We start from the raw sequence: 21173 nt of genomic DNA, 5'->3' as shown, positions 1-21173 counted from the left end.
TGCTTCTGGCCGTTTCATCAACCAGCGAGGCTGACATTCGCATCACTGGCCTAACGCTGCAACTGAATAACATACCATATTATGTGCCGCCGCAGTCAATTGGCGTGATCCCTCAGCCAGCAAACAGCTCCAAGGCACGCGACTTTGATCTTGTTCCAATCACAGTGGTGACGTCAAATTATGGAAAATTTGGACAAGATGAGTTGAGATATATAAAAACTGAATTTTCTGGCAACGATGACGTTTTCCAAGATGGATTCATTCAGGGTGCGCCCAACATTGGCAAAAAACTATGGCATTGATCTACAGTGCCATGACGACGACCACTTGCAGAACCGATGAAAAAGCTCGGCTAATCCAATCTATAGACATCTACATACGGAGTACGACGACCGAAGGGAGCCGTTTCTGCGATGCCGCTCTGAGGAACTGCGTTGATGTGCATGCTTCAACCTTGGACGACAGCATTCCCGACGGACCGTACTTTATGTCAAGCTGGGGGTCTATATTCCAGGCATATCGACTGTATTCCGATACACAGGCATCATTCAGCGAAACCACTATACCGGACGGCAACGGGGGCTTTGCAGTCCTTCCTGCGAATATTCCCGGACAATCCCTAGCTGTTGCGGTCCCATCCCGGTTATACTTCAAACCCACCCCCGAGAAGCCCTTGGCTGGTGTGCGTCTTGGGATCAAGGATATATATGACTTGAAAGGAGTAAAGACTTCGAATGGTAACCGTGCTTGGTATAACCACTATGCGGTTGCAGACGCAACCGCTCCGGCGGTGCAGAACCTCATCAATGCGGGTGCCATTGTCGTGGGCAAAATGAAGACGAGCCAGTTCGCCAATGGGGAGACGGCAACTGCTGACTGGGTAGATTACCACTCGCCATTCAATCCTAGAGGGGATGGCTATCAAGATGGATCGTCGTCGTCTACAGGACCTGCTTCTGGAGAAGGTCTGCCAAAAGCCCGCCTATCACCGACAGGTTGTGTTTCACTGACAGCTACGTGTAGCTTCATACCCATGGCTAGACATTACACTCGGGTCCGACACTGGTGGCAGCATAAGGAGCCCAAGCCAAGCTCAAGGACTATACGGAAACAGGCCATGTGAGTAGTATTTGGGGGAAAAAGTGGACGGTTAAGAACTAACAACGAGCTGCAGCTCATGGACTGGTCTCCATGGACCGTGTTATGCCGCTCGCGCCAGAGTATGACACGGCCGGAATCTTTGCTAGAGACCCTCGTCTCTGGGCTTCGACAGCGCAAGCGCTCTACCTTGACAACATTACCTTGCAAAGCACATACCCAACCTCGGTCCTCGCCGTCGGTTTCCCAACCAACTCGTCAACCAGATACAATGCATTGCTAGACAATTTTCTACGAAATCTGACTAGTTTTCTGTCCGCCAGTGTAACCGCCTACAATGTCCAAGAGTCGTGGAAAGCAGACATGCCAAACGAGCAACCTTTGCCGATTCTGCTCAAAAACACGTACGAACTCTTGACAGCAAAAGAGCAGGCAAAGCTTGTCCGGGACACATTCGTGTCAGACTATGCCCAAGCTCACGATGGTCGACTCCCTCACGTGGACCCGAGTCCGTTGCAAAGATGGGGCTTTGGAGACGAGGATCCGAGCACGATTGAAGATGTGGTAGCTGCCAAGACAAAATTCATGGACTGGTTCAACAAGAGGCAGTTGCCACGCGACCCCAGGACATGCTCCAAACACCTCCTCGTGTATGTCCCGAGAATGCCGACGCCAAAGTACCGTGATACATACCTCAGTGGACCGTCTCGGCCGTTCCCCTTTTCCGTCAGTCGCCTTTCAGTATACAGCGGCGCACCGGACATGGTGGTGCCCATCGGAGAGCTGGCATACGAGTCGATTGTTACGAACCACACAGAGGTGCTGCCCGTGTCGGTGGACATGATGGCCGCCAAAGGGTGCGACGGCGTCATCTTCTCCCTTGTACAGGATTTACATGCAGCGGGGATACTGACCACGGTCAAGACGGGGAGGAGCATAGTTGACGGCGAGGATATTCTTTACTAAGAGCATATGCGATGGCTAGATTCCATGTACAATTCTTATCATTATCTTACAAGTAGATTGTTTGCACCATCACGTCTGGTGTCTCGTCATGAGCCATGGCTTGCATGCTTGGGCGTCTGTCATGGGAGTAGATTCCCGCCGATGCCTTTTATTTTATTTTATTTCATCTCTTTTTTTCTTCTCCACGTCCCGTGTCATCATGACCTACTCGGCGAAATGGAGACGGAGCTTGACTCCATCAGCCGGGCAGTTGGTCAAGGTTAAGCCATGCTTGACGGGACCCGCGGCCGAGCCATCGAGGACGTCGATGCGCTGCAGCATACGGACCAAGACGTAGGCGATTTCAGTAAGAGCGAACTGCTGGCCAATGCAGATACGGGGGCCGCCATTGAAAGGGAGGTAGTCCCAGCCAGGCTTCCGTGATTCCCAGCGCTCTGGCTTGAAATCCTCGCAGTCCTCACCCCACAGGTCCTTGCGACGGTGCATGATGAATACCTACAAGATTCAATTTGCGTGAGCAGAGGACGAAAGGGAGAGTGTCCTTGCAAGCAGCAGCAGGGCCTGAACTTACAGAGTAGCCGACATCGGTCCCCTTGGGGACAAAGACGGGCGAGCGGCCGTCATCGCCTCCCCCAGTGGGAAGAGTCGTGTCGGTCAGGGCTGTGCGTACATTCATGGGGACGACGGGGTACAGTCTCAGGGCCTCGTTGATACACCACTGCAAGTATTGGCAGCTCTTCATCCTCTCAAAGGTGATGTCCCGCGGGCTGTCATAGGTGCCAAACTCGTCGACGACAATCTGGCGAAGCCTCTTGTAAATGTGCTCGTGGCGCTTGTCGGCCAAGGTGTGGAAGAACCAGCCCAAGAGCGAAGCCGTCGTATCACGACCAGCCAGCAGGATATTGAGCAGTTGCGATCGCAGCTCGGTCGGGTCCTGGGTCTGCTCGGCCAGCGCGTGCAGAAAGACGTAGTGGCCCGATGTCTGCTTCTCGCCCGGGTTGCTCATGGCCTTTTGCACAAAGTAGTCGACAAACTTGTGGACTCTCTCGACCATTCGGTGGAACTCGGGCGTGTGCATCAGCCAGTAGTTGTGGCCCAGCCGGGCAGCAATGGCCAGGATGTACTGTGAGCGATCGAAGGCGTAGGCGAAGCTGTTGTCGTCCTTGCCGCTGTTGGTGATGTCGGCCTGCAGATCCATCTGGCTGTTGACGCTCTCGCCAAACAGGAACTCGGTGGCCGAGTCGAGGGTGAGACGGAAGAACAAGACCTGGAGGTCGACGGTGCCGGTCCAGCCATCGCTTCCAAGGTGACGATCCAGCACCGTCATCATATTCCTGACGTGCGCCTCCTCGAGATCCAAGTCGCTGACCTGGCTGCGGACGAACTGGGGGCGGAGGAGGGCTCGCGAATGCTCCCATTGCTTACCATTGGCAGCAAACTAAACAAACAACAAGAGAGGAGTCAACCGTCTGGCGCTCGAGATCATGTCGGGCCACAGGCAAACAAAACTTACAATGCCGTTCCCGAGAAGTGGTCTGAAATTATCGGTGCGGTTCACGCCCAGACCAAAGTCCTTGAACTTCAGCGCCAGCATGGCCTGGATGTTTTGCGGATCCGAGGTGAAGATGATCTTCTTGAAGAATGGGGTGACCAGGGCTGCCGTACCGACTTGTCGGCCCTCGCGCTCATTGAGCTTCTCGAACTGCTCCTGGACCAGCCGGGGGAATCGCTTCTCCTTGGACGCCTTTGCGCCGCGGTACATGGCCACGACGCCGCTGGGTTCCGTGGACGGACCTAGAACAGGCGGTTTGCACCCGAGCTTCTTGGCCATGGCCCTGTGACGCTGTCTTGTCTGCACGGCGTTGATGACCATGACGACGACGGCGGCCCCGAGGGCGATGCCGACCAAGACGGTGACTTGCATGGCTGTGAGTTGTGGCAGTACCTGTTGTCGTCTACGAGCCGTCAAGTTTTAATGTTTAGCGAGAAGCCAGAAAAGGGAAGGCGACCTAATGCGACGGCTACTGGGCTTTTCTATTGTAGTATTTGGGATCGCGTGCGGAGGGTCGGGAGAACTGACGACCCCAGACATCGTCATTCAAGGCCGTGTCTATGCCGTTTCCTGAACCCGCAGCTGAGCCACCGGGTTGCTCTCTAAACCCCTTGGAAGCCAAGTCTTACCGCAAGGCCCCGTAGACTCAGCCTTGCTTTTTACCCCGTACAAATACCTGTTCTGTCTGGTAGTTATTAGTTTTTGGCAACCCCCCGCGTTTCGGCACGGCCTCGGAGTGGTCGGTCGTCGGTGGCGCCGTTCCCGTGCCCCTGTGTGCGTTTGGAGTTGCTGTTAACAGAAATGGAGACAACGTGGCCGGCTACGGGTTACGAGTGACGAGGTGGCTCAACTCAGTCGTCGTCAACCTCTTTGCTCCCCGTGATCATGATGCCACCACACGGCAGAAAACCCAAACCGGGCACGACGTTCCCGTGCAGTCTATCCGATTACAATCCACGGGCCTGTGAGTCGGTGCTTCGGGGGGAGATTCACGCTTGACAGAAGTTGGTGACTGGTCAAAACATGGCCGTTGGGCGGGCAAAATCACATGCGACTCAACCACCAGGCTAAGACTACCACATCGTAGCCACCGCTTTTATTACCGATCTGATTTTTCTAGTGTTGCGGGTTAGAGCGCGATAACCCAAGCAACTCGCCCTTGCTTCTTCATGTCCAGGTTGCCGTACAGGTGAAGCGATACCGACCGCCACTTGGGTACGTCTATAAACGTAGAGTTTACCAATACTTGCGTGACCGTGATGGGCTTTCCGAAAGTATCAATCTTCTTGTGGCCTACACTAGTTCTGCTGGAGCGTCCACGGTACAAACAAAGTACCATTGACACCGCCAATGTCTACAATCTTCGCGTACACCTCGTAAGACCGGATGACTTGGCCGTTGGTCTGGTCCTCCATCAGTTGGATGCGATCAACGGCAGTTGGGTAGTCAAAAAGTCATAGAGTACGCGATAGCAAGACTGGATAAGTCGCCCAGCTGTTTGTACCTTGCGGCATGGTCGGCTGGGATCAAACCGCTACGGTCGGGGGGCAAAGTCCAGCTCAAGCAAGCAATTTCTGCCAACCATGGTGTGGTAGACCTCTCTCCAATTATTCGAAGAGGCTGTCCGACGCCAAAAAACCAGCAGTCGTTTGTCTGCAGTGTCGTGTCTGGTCACATTCAGACGGCACAAAGTACGGGCTGGTTGGGTCGCCGCCGCCTGCTAAACCACTGCAAACTGCACCGTGAGCTCAGAATAGCTATAATATATACATGTACTGGGACGAATGTTACAAGCTGCCACGCACGTCGACCAACTCTCTTCGGGAGCCAAGCCCCTCTCGTTTCCAATCCAGCGAACTGGTCAAGTCTCTCGTCAGATCATTGCTTACATTAATCTGTAGCATCGCGGAACATGGGAATACCTGAAATAGGCGATACACAACTGCCATTGCTGTCGTATCCGTTGAAAATCACGGCTTGGGGCTGCTTCGCCTCCAGCAAGCGCTGGATGTTGTCCTTTTCGGCGGCAATATAGCCGCCATCGAACCAAATCTCGTCGTTTATTAGCGATTTGATTCATTCTTTTGAACGTTGGGAGTATGTACGTACCTTAGTCAGACTTCTATAGTTGCTCTAAAGCTCAGAAAGTTGATCTAACACGATTTGATTGCGAGTTGCATTTGTGATTCCCACCCGGCCGGGCGATAACTTGCTGGTCCGAACTCGCGACTTTTGGGCGTTGAGAAAATTGTTCACAACAACGCTATAGTAGGACCCGTGGCCAACATTATATTCCCTTGCAGAGTCCACAAACTCCTTGGCAACGTCCAGGCCGTCAAGTGGCGAATCAGTAGTTGTGTAGTTGTAGCGGATCCTCTGATTGCCATGGCGAGTTGGGAATGTGACTTGGCTCGGCCAACTTGCGAAGCCGCAATAATGCTTCACAGCCAGGGCGGCATACTTGACACCAAGAGAAGTGACGCTGTCGAACCACTGATTTGTGTTGATGAGTGTAGGATCAAAAAGCGACGCATTCGGCACCAAGGACGGGTCCGAATTACACCCATCAATGCTGAGCCAGGTCGCGACGTCGAAGTGAATCAATGCGCCGATTTCGCGGTCTTGGAACGCAAGTTGTTCTTTGGTTGGCAAAGCAATCTTTGAGCCATCAATTGGCGAGATGCGGTATCTGGGCTTGAAAGGCGGACGCCAGCCGCGAGATCTGCCGGACGCCCTAATAACACCAGAGACGAAGAAAAGCAACGTAATCAGACCTAGTGAAGGCATTATGCAACAGAATTAGATCCGATGCTAATTTTGTGACAACGAATGGCTCATGGACCTCAACACGGCTCAAGACTGTGAGCCTGATCACGGCTATTACATTCATGGACATGCGGGGTTCATGCTGGGAGTCAAAGTAACCGTCGGGTCTTTTATATTTTACCGGCCAAGCTGATAGTTCAATTTGTGCATGGTAGCGATGAGCATGTATCCAAAATCGCCGTCGGGTGCACCGTTGCCTGTCGCTACGACCAGGTTCAACTCCGATGGCGATCAGTCGGGGAATACGAGTGTAGTCGTTGTAGAACTACGCGCTTGTACTATCCTTGTGGCATTTATATTAGAAAGTGGGAGCTTTTATTAAATACTCTCTGTCACCTTATTTTAGCTACAAAGCCGCTCAAAGAACCCCCTTCACCCTGTCACACGCATGGATCATCCACTCATGGCCTCTCACTCATGCAACATCATTTCTTGGAGTGAGATTTCAATCCGGCTGGCTAAAAGTTACTTGAGCCTGCCTCCAATGTTCCTTGGGCCACCAGGTCCGTCCTCTAAACCATTTCGCCGGGGAACATCTTCTCTCCATCGCCAGTGAGTACGCATGTGAGACTTCGCATTGTCGGTATTGTTAAAGACATCGGCCGCATGCTGGGTAAAAACTGCGTCAGTAAGGTCTCAGTCATATGGAACGGGTAGTCGTACGTCTCCGAGAACCGGCATGAATTTGGCACCATGTCCGCTACCGCCAGTACACACAAACACAGAGTTCTCGGCGTAATCTGGCACATAATCAATCTGTCGAGTCTATTAGCCACGCTTACTATACGTCTCCTTGGATCTTGAGTAACTGACAACAAACGAGTTGTCCAAGGAGTCAGTGTACCAGCACAACTTGGTCGTGTCAAAGTTGGCCTTGTCAAACTCTGGCAGGAAGATGGACACGAACGTTCTAATCGCTTCCTCCGCTTGTGCCGGAACGGTTTTGCAATCCTCATACGGTAGAGGAATCGACCATTGACCGTCTTGCGTGAAAGGAACCCCGTCAGGTGCCTTCTCAAAATTGGTAAACTAAATAATGTAGTTTCAGCAAGGTATTCAGCAGATGGATCATCGGGTAGCACGCCACCTTGACACCACGATATCCAATCTTGATAATACCATCGGAAGTTCTTGGAAACACGTAAATACTCCCAGTATCTTTTCCGTCTTTGGCGCGAGGAGCGCTTTTCCAGGTAATGACTGGAAATTTCTCTGGAGAATATTTGTCCCAAAGTGCTTTGTTTTCAGGGTCGATCTTGAAGGTCACCAAGCTGCCAGCGGCGGACTCTAGATGGTAGGAGAGTTTCGATAAGAGCTGTGTCGAGAACGAGCCCGCTTCAGTCGTTTATTAGGACTATTACTGAGATCAGGTAGGGGAAGAAAATGAAAAAGAAAAGAGACAAAAAAACTAATCTTCGACTTACCTGCAATGGCGACTACATCTGCCTCGTGAGCTTTCCCATCTTTTGTTCTTAACCCAACAACCTTGCTTTTGGATTCCTCCACGGTGCTTGTTTTCTCAATAAATGATGCAAAGGTTCCCTCCTCTGAACCAAATACAAACTCGACACCCGCACTCACAGCCAACTTGTAGAAATGATAGCAGGCAGCGCTGCATCTCGTCAGGCCCCCAAGGGAATCGAGTACAGCATCAAAGGTCTTGTGATCTGTGCTGCCTGGAATTTCAAAATCAAGAAGCTTCCCCTCCCACCCAAGCCTTGCTGCACGCTCCCGATCATCGGCATTGCTTTTGACAAATTGGGTGTCTCGGAAGCCGTCCCGTTGCATGTTGGCGAGTGTTTCCTTCTCCAAGGCTGCCAACTCGTCGGAAGGCTGAACACGAAGCATTCCGCATTCGACAAGAAGTGCGTCAGCCAGGCCTTGATTGATTCTCAGCCATGCTTCTCGACTTTCCATTGCCAATCTTTGATAATGCAGCTTTTTGCCATAGGAAGCCCGGAACTGCTTGGTCAGAAACCCGTCGTGACTTGCAATGTCGCCGGCTGGTCTGCCACTTACTATTTTGTTAACATCGACCGAAGCTGCCTGGACCTTCTCGTCTTCATCTGGCTCATATTTGTTCTTGTCGTACTGGTAGCGCTCAAAGACTGTGACGCTGTGGCCTTTTGCCGTGGGCTATGAGTGTGGTTGCATCACAACATGCGGGGGATGGCTTTCTGAAGGCCAATGACATACCGCTTTTCTGCAGGGCGAGGGCCAGAGAAAGGCCGAATATGCCAGCTATTGGGGGTCAGGGAAAAAAAGGTTCTGTCTCATACTTTTGCAAAGGGGGCTCATACCACCGACTACTGCGACGCGCTTCTGATTCTGCGTCATGTTTGTATGGTCTGTGTGCACTCTGCAATACGAGATCCGGACGGTTTCCGCGGCTTTTTTCTTTGTTGAGGGAGCGACTAGAGTTCGCTTATCAGACGCTGCTTATAGCTAAAGACCTGGTTGCTGCCCGGAGATGTGTTCTGTCAAAAGAACCCCCGAAACGAACCATCTAACCCGGACCTAGGACGTGAATGCAGGAAGCAAACTTGCTCATCGACACCTTGATAGACAAGCTTTGGGTACACTCCGGGCCAATAGACGAACACGGCTGCGTGATTAGCTTCAATTTATACATAACACGCCACCTTGATGTCGCATCTGGCTGTTAAATCTCGCTCCACCAGTAGGAATCCCAACGAATCGGCCTTGTTTCATTTCTGATGTTGGTGGTACAGCTGTGCCAAACTGTAAGCCTGTCACCTTATCGAGGGAATTCAAAGACCCATATACAATTTTTTTTTTTCCCGCCGTTTTCGCCGAAGTAAATGGAACAGCCTATAAAACGGATGTTTGCGAACAAACTGGACAAGCTGCCGTGGGCGATTTGATTTCAGCATACAAAGGCAACAAGAGGGATATACCACTATCGCCGTTGAAATGTCGTCGGGCGAGAAGCAAATTTTTGAGACCTCAGCTCTCCAGGCCGGTCCCTACCCAGACAACCCGACCTCGGACAAGACCGGTGCAAATCCAACTTCAAGCTCCGGACTACGGCAACGTGTGCATCTTGTCACCAAGCAAGATATCGACGACACGACGCTCTTTTACAACAGCCACAAGGATGGCGTCGAGCCCATCAAGCCAGATGAAGAAAGACGTTTGAACCGGAAGAACTTTTGGTTCTTGCTCATGCAGACTTGGTGGGTGGCCTTCTTGATTCACCTTGACAAGTCTACCCTGTCTCAGGCCAGTACCATGGGTATTTTCCGCGACGTGAAAATGAGCAAGAGCGAGTACAACGATTTGTTTGTTCTATTTTACGCGGGCTATCTTATTGCCCTGTGGCCGGGTGCTGCTCTTGCGCAGCGAGTTGGACACAAGCAATTCATCACGGGCTCCTTGTTGCTTTGGGCTCTGCTTCTTGGTATGCATCCGCTGGTCAAGACGGGCAAACAGATGATGGGGCTACGATTTATCCTCGGCATGGTACGTAACAAGGCCCCGATATCTTGTGCTTAGTTCGTCAAACATGGCGATGCCTTTCCAAACCTAACCACTTAACCAACAGACGGAATCTCAAATCGTCCCGTCGACCACGGTGCTGCACCAAGCTTTCTTTCCCCCGAAAAAGAGTCCATGGGTCCAGCTACTCTGGTGGGCGTCTGGCAGTTTCGCCAATGTTCTCTTGACCATGGTCGCTTACAAACTCATCATTGACGATCAAGCTGGGGGCCTTGCTGGGGGGATTTCTTCGTGGAAGTGGCTCCATATCATTTGTGTCGTCTTGACTTTTGTTGTCGCAGTGCCTCTCGTCATTTTCCTGCCCAACAACCCATCCGAGGCCAAGTGGCTCACGACCAAGGAAAAGGTGCAAACGATTAGAATCATTCGAGAGACTCACTCGGGTATTTCCAACAAGTCCTTCAAGTGGTATCAAGTGCGTGAGTGTTTTACCGACGTCAAGAGCTGGTTGTTCATGTGAGTTTCCTTTTCGTCGCGTTGGTTGCATCTATGGGCACATTCTAACAGTTCCATCAAGCATTCACATGTTCTTCAACGAGTTGCCAAATAATACTTCGCAGCAGTTGCCACTCATTCTTGTTGGCTTTGGATTCACCCCGGCCCAAAGTGCCTTGTTCAACATTGCCAAGCCTCTTTGGGGATCATTCCTGATTCTGGTTTCCGCAGCAATGCTCTATGGTACAGAGCTTGGCGTAGGGTACACCTGCGCCATTTCTTACATACCTTGCTTCGTAGGAGGCATCATAATGGTGAGTGCTCCCATCAACCGGGGGCATGAGCGTCGAGGACTAACGGCGCCCAAGGTCTCTGCGCCGTGGTCGAACAAGATAGCGCTCGTCGTGGGAACGCAAATCTCAACGTTCAAGCCCTCGTACCTTTTGGGCTTGTCGTGGGCAGGAACTACCACCATTGGGTATACCAAGAAGCTGTGTTTGATGTCTACATGCATTGTCGCGGCATCTGTCGCCAACATGATATCGCCCGAGTAAGTAGTTGGACGTTTACCTGCGCGCAGCCCTATATCGCAATATGCGTGAACTGATTCATCTTGTGCGGCAACAGATTCTGGCAGGAGCAATACAAGCCTCGATACCTTCTTCCTTGGGCATTCATGACGGCATTCTGGCTCATCTCACCAATCATGTGTCTGATCATCCGATGGTATCTTAGCAATCAGAACAAAAAGCGCGCGAGAAAACTCGAGGAGAATCGAGACAGTGACTCGGAAGTTGAGGGCCTGGAAATTGGCAGCGAGATTTTGCAGTTGAATGACCAGGATCTGGATCTGACTGATAGGCAAAACTTGCGCTTTGTCTACCCGCTTTAGGAATCCTTTGTCAAAGAGTGATTGAAATGGATTCTGTCATGCTTTAATCGACTGACTGTACCAAATCCTGTTGTTGGATCAACCAGAGTGTGACGCGCTCGGTCGGTGGCTGTTTGCCGCATGCCCGCATTGCGTCCTCAAATTTAGTTTTTATCTTCTCTATTGCTGAGCTACATAAATGGAGATTGGATTGTTCCTGTATCTCGTCTGAGTCATTTACACAGCAGCTACTTCAATACATTCCTTGGTGCAATTGTCGCACTGTCAATGCCGTAGCCTGCAGTATTCTTCCAAAAGGATAGATTGCTCCTGCGCCATGCATTTCAGGGCCAATGGTGATGATGACCCCCTGAAAGAGGCCCCAGCCTGCTTGGCCAATCTCACTAGCAGCAACAGATAACCTATCAGAAGGATTGCCCTGAATGCCTTGAGATGGCTGGGCGCCACCAAGACACCACGACGCGGGCGGCGCGCGTTGGTTGCCGAATAGTGTGGCGGTCAATGAAAGGCAGAGTATGGATATTGGGCAGGCCAAGTTTGTCTAAGAGACCGAGATACATGTTGGGGGTTAATGGATGGATAGGAAAGGTTGTACGAGTTGTGCCGCGGCTATAGACCCCGTCCCCAGGCGCATCATCCCCCGAGACCCTGACCCGGGCAAAATGCAACGGTTCATCATGTGAACCCGTGGTTAGGAGGATTTCACCGTTAGTGTGGGTGCATCATCACTTGCCATGCGGAGCTCATGATCTAACAATGTTGCACAGGCGAGACACAAGACGCACAGAATCCAATGAGAGCTAACCCGTCCGGTAAGGTGCTTCGAGTCAATATCGTGATCTGCGTTATTCAACCTGCCAGGTTGGCACAGAATTGGCCGTAGCATTGCCGACGACGCGATGCAACGACAATATTGAAGGAACTGGCAAGGGTGGACGCATCTAAGACATTGGTCGCAGACATGGCCATTGCGAGATGTCATCTGAGGCCGAGAGGAGAAGCTTCCAGGCCTCTCACATTCCCCAAGACAATGCCAAAGCTTGTAAAGTACGTGGCACTCCGTGTATATATACATATATAAAGTCATGGATCTGCACAAACATGGGCTTCACCCTGAGCGCGCCAGGTTCAACCTCGTGGGCTGGAGCCATTACCCTGTTCCCATAACTTCTTCCTTTCGGGGAGAAGAACAACAATGGTGCATGTGCAGACACTCGGCTGGCTTTCTGCCATTCTGCTTGCCTCTTTTCCACGAGCCAATGCACAAGGGCTCGGCCGCATAGACCCCCTTGAATACGTTGACGTACTGATCGGGGCAAGTAATGGCGGCAACGTATTTCCCGGTGCAACTGTGCCGTATGGCATGGCGAAGGCGGTTGCAGACACGACCAGCGGCAGCAACCAAGGTGGGTTTACTCTCGATGGTGCTCCGGTGTCTGGGTTCAGTGTTCTTCACGACTCAGGAACTGGTGGTTCGCCCTCGTTGGGGAACTTTCCATTGTTCCCATATAACAAATGCGAGGGCGGTGATGTGAACAACTGCGCGTTCCCCAAGAAGACGCGTGTAAATTTTGGCAAGTTTGCCAACGAGAGCGTCAAGGCGAAACCAGGATACTTTGGCATCACTCTTCAAAGCGGACCCCAGGTCGAAATGACAGCTACAAAACATACAGCATTGTTCCGCTTCACCTTCAAGGGCGCTGCTGCGGGCGACAAGCCTCTTATACTCCAGGATCTCAGCGATCTTTCAGACTCGCGACAAGACAACGGGACTATCAAAGTCGACCCCGAGACTGGCCGCATCACGGGCAGTGCCATATTCGTTGCCAGTTTTGGCCAAGGCAAATATCAGCCTTTTTTCTGTACCGACTTTCACGGCACGGACATTGCGGACAGCGGCATCTATGCCGACAGCCGCGCCAGCACTGATGTTCACGAACTCAAGCTTTCCCGCTCAATCAACGGCTACCCTCTGCCCGGCGGTGCCTTTGTTCGCTTTGTTGACGGAAACAACCCCGTCCACGCCCGCGTTGGTATTAGTTTCATTAGCAGCGAACAGGCCTGCGCCAATGCCGAGGGCGAGATGCTCGAATTCGACTTTGATAAGCACGCTCGCGACGCGCAGGATGCTTGGCGACAGAAGCTGTCTCCCATTACCGTGGATCCAAAGGGAGTAGATGGGAGCTTTGTGAAGAACTTCTACTCGGGAGTCTACCGAACCATGGTGAATCCGCAGAACTATACGGGAGAAAATCCACTCTGGCAGGACGGCGAGCCCTACTTTGACTCATTTTATTGCATATGGGACTTATTTCGCTCGCAGTTTCCGTTCCTAACTATTGTTGATCCAGAGGCCGTTGCCCAAATGATTCGCTCACTTATTTCAACGTATGAGCACGACGGCTGGCTGCCAGACTGCCGAATGAGTTTCAGCAGAGGCTACACTCAAGGCGGCTCCAATGCTGACAATGTATTGGCGGATGTTTACATCAAAGGCATCACAGCCGGCATTGACTGGGACAAGGGGTACGCGGCGGTCAAGAAGGATGCTGAGGAGGAGCCATACGATTGGTGCTGCCGCGGCCGAGGAGGCATCGACTCATGGAAGAAGCTGGGATATGTGCCGGTTCAAGACTTTGACTACAAGGGATTCGGAACTCTGACAAGATCCATCAGCCGCACCATAGAGTATGCCTACAACGACTTCTGCATCTCGCAGATGGCAAAGAGCCTCGGCAACAAGGAAGAAGAGGAAAAGTACATTGCCAGCAGTGGAAACTGGCAGAACTTATACAGGGCGGATCAGCCGTCCTCGCTGCCAGACGGCACAACCACGGGCTTCACAGGATTCTTTCAACCAAGATATCTGAACAGGACGTGGGGATACCAGGATCCCCTCAAATGCAGCAACACCGACTCCAAGAGCGTTTGCTCTCTTCAGAATAGTGGCCCCGAGACGTTTGAAAGCAGCGTCTGGGAATATGGCTTGTAAGTATCTTTTACAGAATAACCGAATGCCCAAAATACAGCTGCTGATGACGGCTCAGTTTTGTCCCCCACGACCAAGCACAGCTCATCACCCTCTACGGAGGCCCGGACAAATTCGTGAACCGCTTAAACTACCTCCATGACAAAGGAATCACCTACATTGGCAACGAGCCCGCATTCTTAACCGTCTTTCAGTATCACTATGCTGGGCGCCCGGCTGAATCCGCCCGTCGCAGTCACTTTTACATACCGAAATACTTTTCCCCCAAGCCCGACGGCCTACCTGGCAATGACGACAGCGGCGCCATGGGCTCGTTCCTCGCGTTTTCCATGATGGGGCTATTTCCGAACCCGGGACAGAGTGTGTATCTCATTACGCCCCCGTATTTCGAGAGCGTCAGGATCAAGCATCCTCTTACCAAGAAGACGGCCATAATTAGAAACGTTCATTTTGACCCCACTTACAAGAATATATATATTCAGAATGCCACCCTGAATGGCAAGCCGTACACAAAGAACTGGATTGACCATTCATTCTTCACGGAGGGCAAGGAGCTTGTTCTCACTCTTGGCGCCACGGAGAGTTCTTGGGGGACCGCTGTTAAGGACTTACCTCCTAGCCTCAGCTCGTACACGGGATTCAACGGGACTGAAGGCAAGCGTTCTGTACGGGCACCAAGAGGGGATGGGAGCTATCGCGGAGAATTCCGAAGCGATGATTTGGATATCTGACGGAATAATTTGGTCAAACGTGTTCTGCGTCGAAGCATTGTATAAAAGCCAATCAATGCGATTCATCTTTTCGCCCACCAAGGGTACATTTGCGATTCCAACCCCCCTTGCCACTTGCATCTAGAGCGTAGCAAGGCCGTCAAGTCGCTATGGAGCCGGCCTTGGAGCAGGGACATCATTGCCGGGAGGGCGCTTCTTCCTGCTTTCCATCCACTCGCCTGGCCTCGCATAGCCCTGCCACAGCGGCAGTATGAACGTTGTCAGACTCTGCGTATTGCTCAACTCCTCGTATGGCCTCTGGGATTTTCAGCTGACAGCTCTGAATAGTGATTGGCCTTCCAAATCGACGCCAACCTTTTTGGCAACTTGCGCCCAGCGAAGGGGAGCCCCGAGGTTAAAGTGCGAGCAAGGCCAACTTCTTCGGGCTCTGAGACATTGGCATTGATTTGGTTGTTCATAAAGGTCTTTGCCTTCTCAGGGTCCATCTGCGTATCATCGTCAAGAAATAAGGTTTGGAGAATAGCCACTGCAATACTTTGGATCGTGGTTTAGGCTGAGGACGTAACTCGAGTTGAACATCTTGCTGGCTCCAAGGCTGCGTTGGTAATGATCCGCCTCGGGATTCCGTTTCAAATCCCTTGGACGTGAGGGCATCCACCTGCAGAGGCGGGATTCGGCCATCAGCAGGGCGCCTGTGAGACATAATCATGAATTGTGCCAGTGGGTGATGCCTTGGCCTTCGCCGCGAGTCGAGTCTCGCATTCTGTTTGACACCAATCAACGCAATGCAACTCCACAACTCTAATAAAAAGAGATAGATTATCGAGTTCTTTACCCTGATGACTCTCCCTGATAGCACCATGTGCAGACAACTGCATCGCCTGGCCTGGTGTTCCCACAGGATATAGTGTTTAGCTCTTGTGGCTTGCGCAGAAACTCCTCTGCAGCGTTGCCACGGCGCATGCTCCTAGGGGAACCGCTATTACCGTTCCTTGTGGCTTTTATTTATACGCTGTATTATAATTAGTAATTGCGTCACGGCAGTACGGCGTTTCTGATAGCTGCCTTTTGGCAAGCGTCTCACCGACATACTCCTGCCAACCTGATGTGATCTTTGCACATGGCGACTAGGTAAATAAATGTGCGACCACGTGCCATTATGGAATGAGGATCGCAGGCCAGTTTTAGAGAATTCTCAAGAATGACGGTATGGAGAATGACTGGCGTCGGAGACGTAGTCCCAAAATGTCTGCATCCCGAATCTGCAAGACAGAAGTCAGGCGACGAGCTGAACAAGTGGGGGAAGAGGATCGGAGCTGCAGTTATAGTTGCAGTAGTTACTTTTCCAGGAGACCATTGACCCATCAATAAATGGCGTGGCGCTGTCAACCGTGATCCATCTCATGACGAGCATGCCTGCCAAAGTCTTCTCATGATAGGCAGCTAATGCCGCTTGCCACGAAGCAACAACTGGGATGGTCTCTGGACTAACAGGAAACGACACCAGTCAAAGGCCAAGTAGTCAACGAACTACGCCGAGGACTCGAAGCCCTGATGCCTCGGTTCAGCAAAAGGTCAAGCCCAGCTCCTCTGGGAAGCGCAAAATTCCGCATCGCATCACTGTGGCCTGCACTACCTGTCGCAACCAGCATTTGCGGTGTGATGGAATAACTCCTACGTGTACACGCTGTAGAAAAGGCAATAAGCGATGCGTGTACAAAGATTTACGGCGGCAGAGTCGCCGTCTACCGAACTGCAATGACTCAACGACCCTGGGATCAGATGCAAGTCCGTCGGGGCATACCGGGCCCTCACGAAAGAGCTGGTCCGTATCAGACGGCCTGCAGCCTAACAGCGCGCGGTACACTGGTTTTAACGATGACATGTGCTCTCGTGACGACTCTGCTGGCCTGTTCAGCGATCCCTTGGCTGCTCCGCAGGTTGTGAATCCCCATCAAAGCAAAGCCCTTGACAGTTTCTGCGCCTCCTTCTTCAAGGGCCATCCAATCGTCCTACCAAAAGCTCGCCTCGTAACCAGTTTGACAAAGATCCGGAATCAGTGGCCGATGTAATAAGGGCGATGACCTTCATTGGCGCGCTGTATATCCTGGATCCTGCGTCGCATGCATATCGGGCCGCCGTTGAGACAGCGATTGCTAACCGTCTCCCACGAAATGGATTTAGTGTGCAGTGCCTCCTGCTATATGCCGGCGCCCTCGAATGGAGTGGCGAACAAGACTTTGCGCGTAGCACCACGGATAAGGCCAAGTCGATGACTCTAGATATCGGACTACAATCGCAGCGGTTTGCAAGTGAGCATAGCGTTGGCTGTTTGGTGTTGGCGGACGGACATGGTGGGAATCGTACGTTATCGATGCCATCTTCGCAGGGAGTCGACATTTACCTACCTTTGAGTTGTGGCATGCCGAGTACGACGCCGATTTGCCCTGCGAAGAAATGGATTACATCCAAGGCGTAAGAGAGACCTGACGCTGCCGTCGCAAAACACTAACAAGGCTACTGTAGAACATTCCCCCACCGCGGACACTTGCAGAGTACGATAATCGTGCGTTTGAAGATAGTGGCAGTTTGTTCTCTTCATTTGCCTATCTTATAGATGCTTCACGAATGCTGGGCACCGCGTTACTGACCGTGGACGAGGAAGGAGATGAGATCACATCGCAGGTCAAGAATGCCGAGGCCAACATTACGAGTTGGCATTTGTATCTTCCCGAGAGGAAGAAAGAGCCTGTGCAACCAGACGGATCTGTTGACGAGATCATGTTCCGCGCCCACATGTTGCTCAATACGTGCGTCGACGCTCGTCGCAGCCGGTGTCATCTCGCTAACCTCGCAGCGTGACAACACACCTCCATCGCCCTCGGTCGAGACTTCACTGCAGTACCATGGAGCTCTTGTGTTCCAGATATGCCCCGCCTTAAAATGTCAGCGTCCTAGAAGTCTTCAACGAGCGTCACACGATGCAGGCCGTCAATGCCTCCAAAGCGTCTGTCGAACTTTTCACACTCTCTGCATCTCCGACAACCCACACTCCGTTCATCATGTGTATGGGATCGATGGCTGCAGCAACATACATATCTGCTTGCGAGTACTACCTAAAAGGGTCTGAGTATGCTCATGCCAAGGATCGTGTTCGTGTCTTCCTCGGCGCGTTGAGAGCTTTCGAGGACATATGGCCCCAAGCAAGGAAGTGGTCCGGGGAGGTCAAGCTCATGGCTAAGGCAGTCTTCGATAGCAGGGGAAAAAACGGGGAGCTCATCATGCAGAATCGACAGGACGGCGTCAGCAGCGGGCTCGGAGCTGGCGTTGCTGGATTGGATATGGCCTTGTTGAGAAGCTGCTTTGAGAATTGACGCAGTACTGAGATCGTGGTTGGAAACATTCTGTATGTAGGCGGAAAGTCATTTATATAAACTTGGAAAAAAGGTCCGTAGAAATCAGAAAGTATTACTACTCGCCCGAACCCACGAACTCAATCACCGCTTTGCCATCTCTGCCTCTCCGACCACCATACTCCCAAGCCTCAAGCCCCTTTTCGATGCTAAACGACTTTACAGGAATAGGCGCTAGTGTACCCTCATCCAACAGACTCGTGAGTTTGGATAAGATTGCACCACTTGCTGTGACAATAAAATAAACCCACTTCACATCAGGGTGTTCCCTCAACTCTTCCGGGGTTGCTCCCCCAAATGACCACGGCGGCGGAGGATCAGCCACTGTCACGATACTGCCATTTGGCTTGACGCATTTCCAAGTCTTTGAAAGAGTTTCTCCGCCCACTGTGTCAAGTACCGCGTCAACATCCCAGGCCGAATCCTCCCAATTTGGCCAGTGGTAGTCCACCGTAATCGCGGCCCCCAGTGATTTGAGGTACGCATGGTTTTTTGCCGACGCGAGAGCAACGACTTCGCAGTTCAAAATTTTGGCTGCGATTTGTACTAGTACAAGTCCAACAGCACCGGAAGCACCTGTGATGAGAACCTTTCCGCCCTCGCGCACTTTGGCATGCTGATGAATAGCTTCCCAAGCCGTCAAGAATGGAATGGGTAGCGCAGAAGCCTGCGCATGCGATATAGAAGTCGGTTTCGGGGCGATTTCTTCCGGAGAGACGATGGCATACTCTGCCTGTCCGCCGGCGTCCGATGTTGCCTTCAACATGGCAAACACTTGGTCACAAACTTTCAAGGGTCCCGTGTAAGCTGGGCCAAGGGCGTCGACGACACCGGATATGTCGTGGCCCGGAATCCCGGTGGAACTGTCGTATAATTCCGGCCACGTCACCTCGTCAGCGGTAATGCTTGCTGCGTGGACCCCAACAAGAACCTGGTCTTGTTGAGGACTGGGTTTGGCAGCAGCCATGTTGAGAATAACCTGGTGGCTGCCTTTGGAGCCAGTGACTTGGATTGCTTTCATCGTCGGAAAAGATGTACCTGACATGGGAACTTTTGATGTGAGGTGAATGCTAAAGAGAGCCTCGGATTGCTTGAGATGCTGTTTTTGCGACTCTTGGACAAAATGGGCCTGGTTTGTGCCACTTATATTAAGCATTTTGATGTCGAGCTTGTTCTTTGGATCGGGTCGAAAGATGACGTGAATTCCGGGTCGGTCGGGTCACTCGGGTCGGAGTGGGCGTCCTTCGGGCTGACATGGCTGTACAAGCACCCAAGTAGCCCAGAATGCAGAGTTTGAGGAGTCAACTCTGTATATTCCCTTGAAAACACATGTTTCTGACCCAAGCCACCCCAGTATTTAATCGTGAGCCGACGATGGACAGATGTTGCTCCCAATAATCCTCCATAGCTTGGGTATAAAAGGGTAGAGCAGGTACAAGCTTGGGTAGAGGAGAGACCATCTTCATAATTCCGCACGATTTCTTCCAATCATCAAGAGCAAACAAAATTTATTCACCCAATACACAAGGAATCTTGCAATGGAGTCAAGTCAATGCAGCTCGTAAGTTGCGCCACCGGTCCGACGGCTCTAACCCTCACTTACACCAGTAGGACGCGTCCTCGAGAAGGCCTAGGCATTATATTCGACCACAAGCTCACCAATGCTCCCGCGAAATCCATTTTTGGGGTTCAGCTTGAATACCATCCAAAAGGATTCACGACGCCCCATCGCCATGGTGGCGCTAACGTCGTCGCTGTTATCCAAGAGGGTCAGGGCCTCAGTGGCATGAAGGGCAACCCACCAAAAGTCTATCATCCTGGAGAGAGCTTTTCGAGCTGCCAGGGCCCAGGTTATCACCATACCGTTGGTGACAATAATAGAAAGGTGGAAGGGGCAAAGTTCATGGCAGTTTTGGTGGTGGACACGGAGGTGCTCGAGACTCAGGGCTATGAGGGGCTCATGATACTGGACTAGCTGTTAGATTGCAAAGTTGCAGTTTCGTCATTGCAATATTTGGAGCAAAATGTGATCATCTTAGGCTTTAATAGAAAACAGCCAAGGAATGGTATATAGTCTAAACTTGAACTTCTGGAGGCAGGATCTGGCAGTTTGAAGTGAAGTCATGTCGCTAGCATTCATGAGAGAAGACTTCGTAAGAAACTTGGCCTAAAGAAATAAGCTTGCTACAGCAGGGACCGAGACATTCGCGATGATTTTCTCCCAAAGATTATCTCTCAGCGAGATCCGGAAGATATCCTGGGCATCAGGAGCGATTGAAGTAAGCTAGACCTTCGCTGCATTTTAACTGAGACTGACTTTTTGCAGGTCGACAATTAATGATTCAACTAAAAGGGCAAGCCATTAGATGAATATACTAGAATGGGAGCCACAAGCTTGGTAGGAAACCATGGAAGAATACAGATTTACACCTTTTGGGAGTGGCGAGAATAGTGTGTAGTTGTCCGTTACGTGATGGCTTTTATCAACTAAATTCATTGCATGACGTTGAAATCGACCAACTATAATTTACGCCAACTTTCCGCGAATGCCTTCCTATCAGCTTCGTATCAGTGCATGCACATGTACGGTGTCAAACTTGCCCCGATACAGACCTGCTTAATTGGGACTCCTTTTCACGGTAATGTCTGTTATTCGCCAGGCGCAAGAGATGCGCAGGGTGGTTTGCCGGCCCGTATTGGCTGGGTAGAGTGACAGTGGGCTTATAACTGTTCCATTATTGACAAGATGGAG

At 51.6% G+C, this 21173-nt stretch overlaps 10 protein-coding genes across 15 annotated transcripts; 6 read left to right on the top strand and 4 right to left on the bottom strand.

Annotated features, from left to right (window-relative positions):
* Positions 1-197: 197 nt before the first annotated feature.
* On the top strand, positions 198-2092 carry J3458_021423 (uncharacterized protein). 2 transcript variants are annotated; one of them, XM_066122614.1, is made up of 4 exons: positions 198-267; positions 369-965; positions 1024-1119; positions 1175-2092. In XM_066122614.1, the coding sequence occupies exons 2-4, from the start codon at positions 488-490 to the stop codon at positions 2062-2064; spliced, it is 1464 nt and encodes a 487-aa protein (XP_065972372.1). In that variant the 5' UTR covers positions 198-267; positions 369-487; the 3' UTR covers positions 2065-2092. The 2 variants fall into 2 exon arrangements, with proteins under 2 accessions (XP_065972372.1, XP_007815617.2); XM_007817426.2 differs by having other exon boundaries at positions 198-965.
* On the bottom strand, positions 1989-4028 carry J3458_021422 (uncharacterized protein). Of its 3 annotated transcripts, XM_007817425.2 has the most exons (3): positions 3578-4028; positions 2636-3502; positions 1989-2559 (listed from the first exon to the last, which is right to left on the bottom strand). In XM_007817425.2, the coding sequence occupies exons 1-3, from the start codon at positions 3986-3988 to the stop codon at positions 2269-2271; spliced, it is 1569 nt and encodes a 522-aa protein (XP_007815616.1). In that variant the 5' UTR covers positions 3989-4028; the 3' UTR covers positions 1989-2268. The 3 variants fall into 3 exon arrangements, with proteins under 3 accessions (XP_007815616.1, XP_065972371.1, XP_065972370.1); XM_066122613.1 differs by having other exon boundaries at positions 2636-4028; XM_066122612.1 differs by having other exon boundaries at positions 1989-3502.
* Positions 4029-5506: 1478 nt separating this feature from the next.
* J3458_021421 (uncharacterized protein) lies at positions 5507-6403 on the bottom strand (the record flags this gene model as incomplete). The annotated part of the gene is made up of 3 exons (XM_007817424.2): positions 5507-5668; positions 5726-5749; positions 5810-6403. 3 exons carry the CDS (start codon positions 6401-6403, stop codon positions 5507-5509), a joined length of 780 nt encoding a protein of 259 aa, XP_007815615.2.
* A 346-nt stretch (positions 6404-6749) lies between these two features.
* On the bottom strand, positions 6750-8997 carry J3458_021420 (uncharacterized protein; the record flags this gene model as incomplete). 2 transcript variants are annotated; one of them, XM_066122610.1, is made up of 8 exons in its annotated part: positions 8743-8953; positions 8639-8683; positions 8462-8565; positions 7867-8404; positions 7530-7777; positions 7256-7471; positions 7106-7198; positions 6750-7051 (listed from the first exon to the last, which is right to left on the bottom strand). In XM_066122610.1, the coding sequence occupies exons 1-8, from the start codon at positions 8777-8779 to the stop codon at positions 6908-6910; spliced, it is 1425 nt and encodes a 474-aa protein (XP_065972368.1). In that variant the 5' UTR covers positions 8780-8953. The 2 variants fall into 2 exon arrangements, with proteins under 2 accessions (XP_065972368.1, XP_065972369.1); XM_066122611.1 differs by having other exon boundaries at positions 6908-7051; positions 8462-8683; positions 8743-8997.
* A 232-nt stretch (positions 8998-9229) lies between these two features.
* Positions 9230-11828, top strand: J3458_021419 (uncharacterized protein). The gene is made up of 5 exons (XM_066122609.1): positions 9230-9925; positions 10008-10417; positions 10479-10710; positions 10765-10946; positions 11024-11828. The coding sequence occupies exons 1-5, from the start codon at positions 9377-9379 to the stop codon at positions 11286-11288; spliced, it is 1638 nt and encodes a 545-aa protein (XP_065972367.1). The 5' UTR covers positions 9230-9376; the 3' UTR covers positions 11289-11828.
* A 586-nt stretch (positions 11829-12414) lies between these two features.
* J3458_021418 (uncharacterized protein) lies at positions 12415-16367 on the top strand. Of its 2 annotated transcripts, XM_007817421.2 has the most exons (2): positions 12415-14276; positions 14336-16367. In XM_007817421.2, the coding sequence occupies exons 1-2, from the start codon at positions 12484-12486 to the stop codon at positions 15006-15008; spliced, it is 2466 nt and encodes an 821-aa protein (XP_007815612.2). In that variant the 5' UTR covers positions 12415-12483; the 3' UTR covers positions 15009-16367. The 2 variants fall into 2 exon arrangements, with proteins under 2 accessions (XP_007815612.2, XP_065972366.1); XM_066122608.1 differs by having other exon boundaries at positions 12415-16267.
* A 1098-nt stretch (positions 16368-17465) lies between these two features.
* Positions 17466-17950, top strand: J3458_021417 (uncharacterized protein; the record flags this gene model as incomplete). The annotated part of the gene is made up of 3 exons (XM_066122607.1): positions 17466-17483; positions 17535-17818; positions 17866-17950. 3 exons carry the CDS (start codon positions 17466-17468, stop codon positions 17948-17950), a joined length of 387 nt encoding a protein of 128 aa, XP_065972365.1.
* A 39-nt stretch (positions 17951-17989) lies between these two features.
* On the top strand, positions 17990-18382 carry J3458_021416 (uncharacterized protein; the record flags this gene model as incomplete). Its single annotated transcript, XM_066122606.1, has 1 exon — positions 17990-18382. One exon carries the CDS (start codon positions 17990-17992, stop codon positions 18380-18382), a length of 393 nt encoding a protein of 130 aa, XP_065972364.1.
* Positions 18383-18479: 97 nt separating this feature from the next.
* On the bottom strand, positions 18480-19388 carry J3458_021415 (uncharacterized protein; the record flags this gene model as incomplete). The annotated part of the gene is made up of 1 exon (XM_007817419.2): positions 18480-19388. The coding sequence occupies one exon, from the start codon at positions 19386-19388 to the stop codon at positions 18480-18482; it is 909 nt and encodes a 302-aa protein (XP_007815610.2).
* Positions 19389-19730: 342 nt separating this feature from the next.
* Positions 19731-20542, top strand: J3458_021414 (uncharacterized protein). Its single transcript, XM_066122605.1, has 2 exons — positions 19731-19982; positions 20033-20542. The coding sequence occupies exons 1-2, from the start codon at positions 19960-19962 to the stop codon at positions 20394-20396; spliced, it is 387 nt and encodes a 128-aa protein (XP_065972363.1). The 5' UTR covers positions 19731-19959; the 3' UTR covers positions 20397-20542.
* The last annotated feature ends 631 nt before the right edge of the window (positions 20543-21173 follow it).

The sequence above is a fragment of the Metarhizium acridum genome, assembly GCF_019434415.1.
Source record: "Metarhizium acridum strain ARSEF 324 chromosome Unknown scaffold_579, whole genome shotgun sequence".
Lineage (NCBI taxonomy): Eukaryota > Fungi > Ascomycota > Sordariomycetes > Hypocreales > Clavicipitaceae > Metarhizium > Metarhizium acridum.
The sequence above is the reverse complement of the archived record's forward strand: the minus strand, read 5'-3'. Positions and strand labels throughout refer to the sequence as shown.

What these genes read in the sequence shown, in the direction of transcription:
- J3458_021423 (XM_007817426.2), top strand. Translation starts at nt 293, where the DNA reads ATGGCATTGATCTACAGTGCCATGACGACGACCACTTGCAGAACCGAT. An exon ending in AGGACCTGCTTCTGGAGAAG is followed by an intron (nt 966 to 1,023) that starts GTCTGCCAAAAG and finishes AGCTACGTGTAG; the next exon opens with CTTCATACCCATGGCTAGAC. An exon ending in ACTATACGGAAACAGGCCAT is followed by an intron (nt 1,120 to 1,174) that starts GTGAGTAGTATT and finishes AACGAGCTGCAG; the next exon opens with CTCATGGACTGGTCTCCATG.
- J3458_021422 (XM_007817425.2), bottom strand. Translation starts at nt 3,988, where the DNA reads ATGCAAGTCACCGTCTTGGTCGGCATCGCCCTCGGGGCCGCCGTCGTC. An exon ending in CACTTCTCGGGAACGGCATT is followed by an intron (nt 3,503 to 3,577) that starts GTAAGTTTTGTT and finishes TTGTTTGTTTAG; the next exon opens with TTTGCTGCCAATGGTAAGCA. An exon ending in GGACCGATGTCGGCTACTCT is followed by an intron (nt 2,560 to 2,635) that starts GTAAGTTCAGGC and finishes TGAATCTTGTAG; the next exon opens with GTATTCATCATGCACCGTCG.
- J3458_021419 (XM_066122609.1), top strand. Translation starts at nt 9,377, where the DNA reads ATGTCGTCGGGCGAGAAGCAAATTTTTGAGACCTCAGCTCTCCAGGCC. An exon ending in TCGTAGGAGGCATCATAATG is followed by an intron (nt 10,711 to 10,764) that starts GTGAGTGCTCCC and finishes ACGGCGCCCAAG; the next exon opens with GTCTCTGCGCCGTGGTCGAA. An exon ending in GCCAACATGATATCGCCCGA is followed by an intron (nt 10,947 to 11,023) that starts GTAAGTAGTTGG and finishes GTGCGGCAACAG; the next exon opens with ATTCTGGCAGGAGCAATACA.
- J3458_021418 (XM_007817421.2), top strand. Translation starts at nt 12,484, where the DNA reads ATGGTGCATGTGCAGACACTCGGCTGGCTTTCTGCCATTCTGCTTGCC. An exon ending in AGCGTCTGGGAATATGGCTT is followed by an intron (nt 14,277 to 14,335) that starts GTAAGTATCTTT and finishes ATGACGGCTCAG; the next exon opens with TTTTGTCCCCCACGACCAAG.
- J3458_021414 (XM_066122605.1), top strand. Translation starts at nt 19,960, where the DNA reads ATGGAGTCAAGTCAATGCAGCTC. An exon ending in GAGTCAAGTCAATGCAGCTC is followed by an intron (nt 19,983 to 20,032) that starts GTAAGTTGCGCC and finishes TTACACCAGTAG; the next exon opens with GACGCGTCCTCGAGAAGGCC.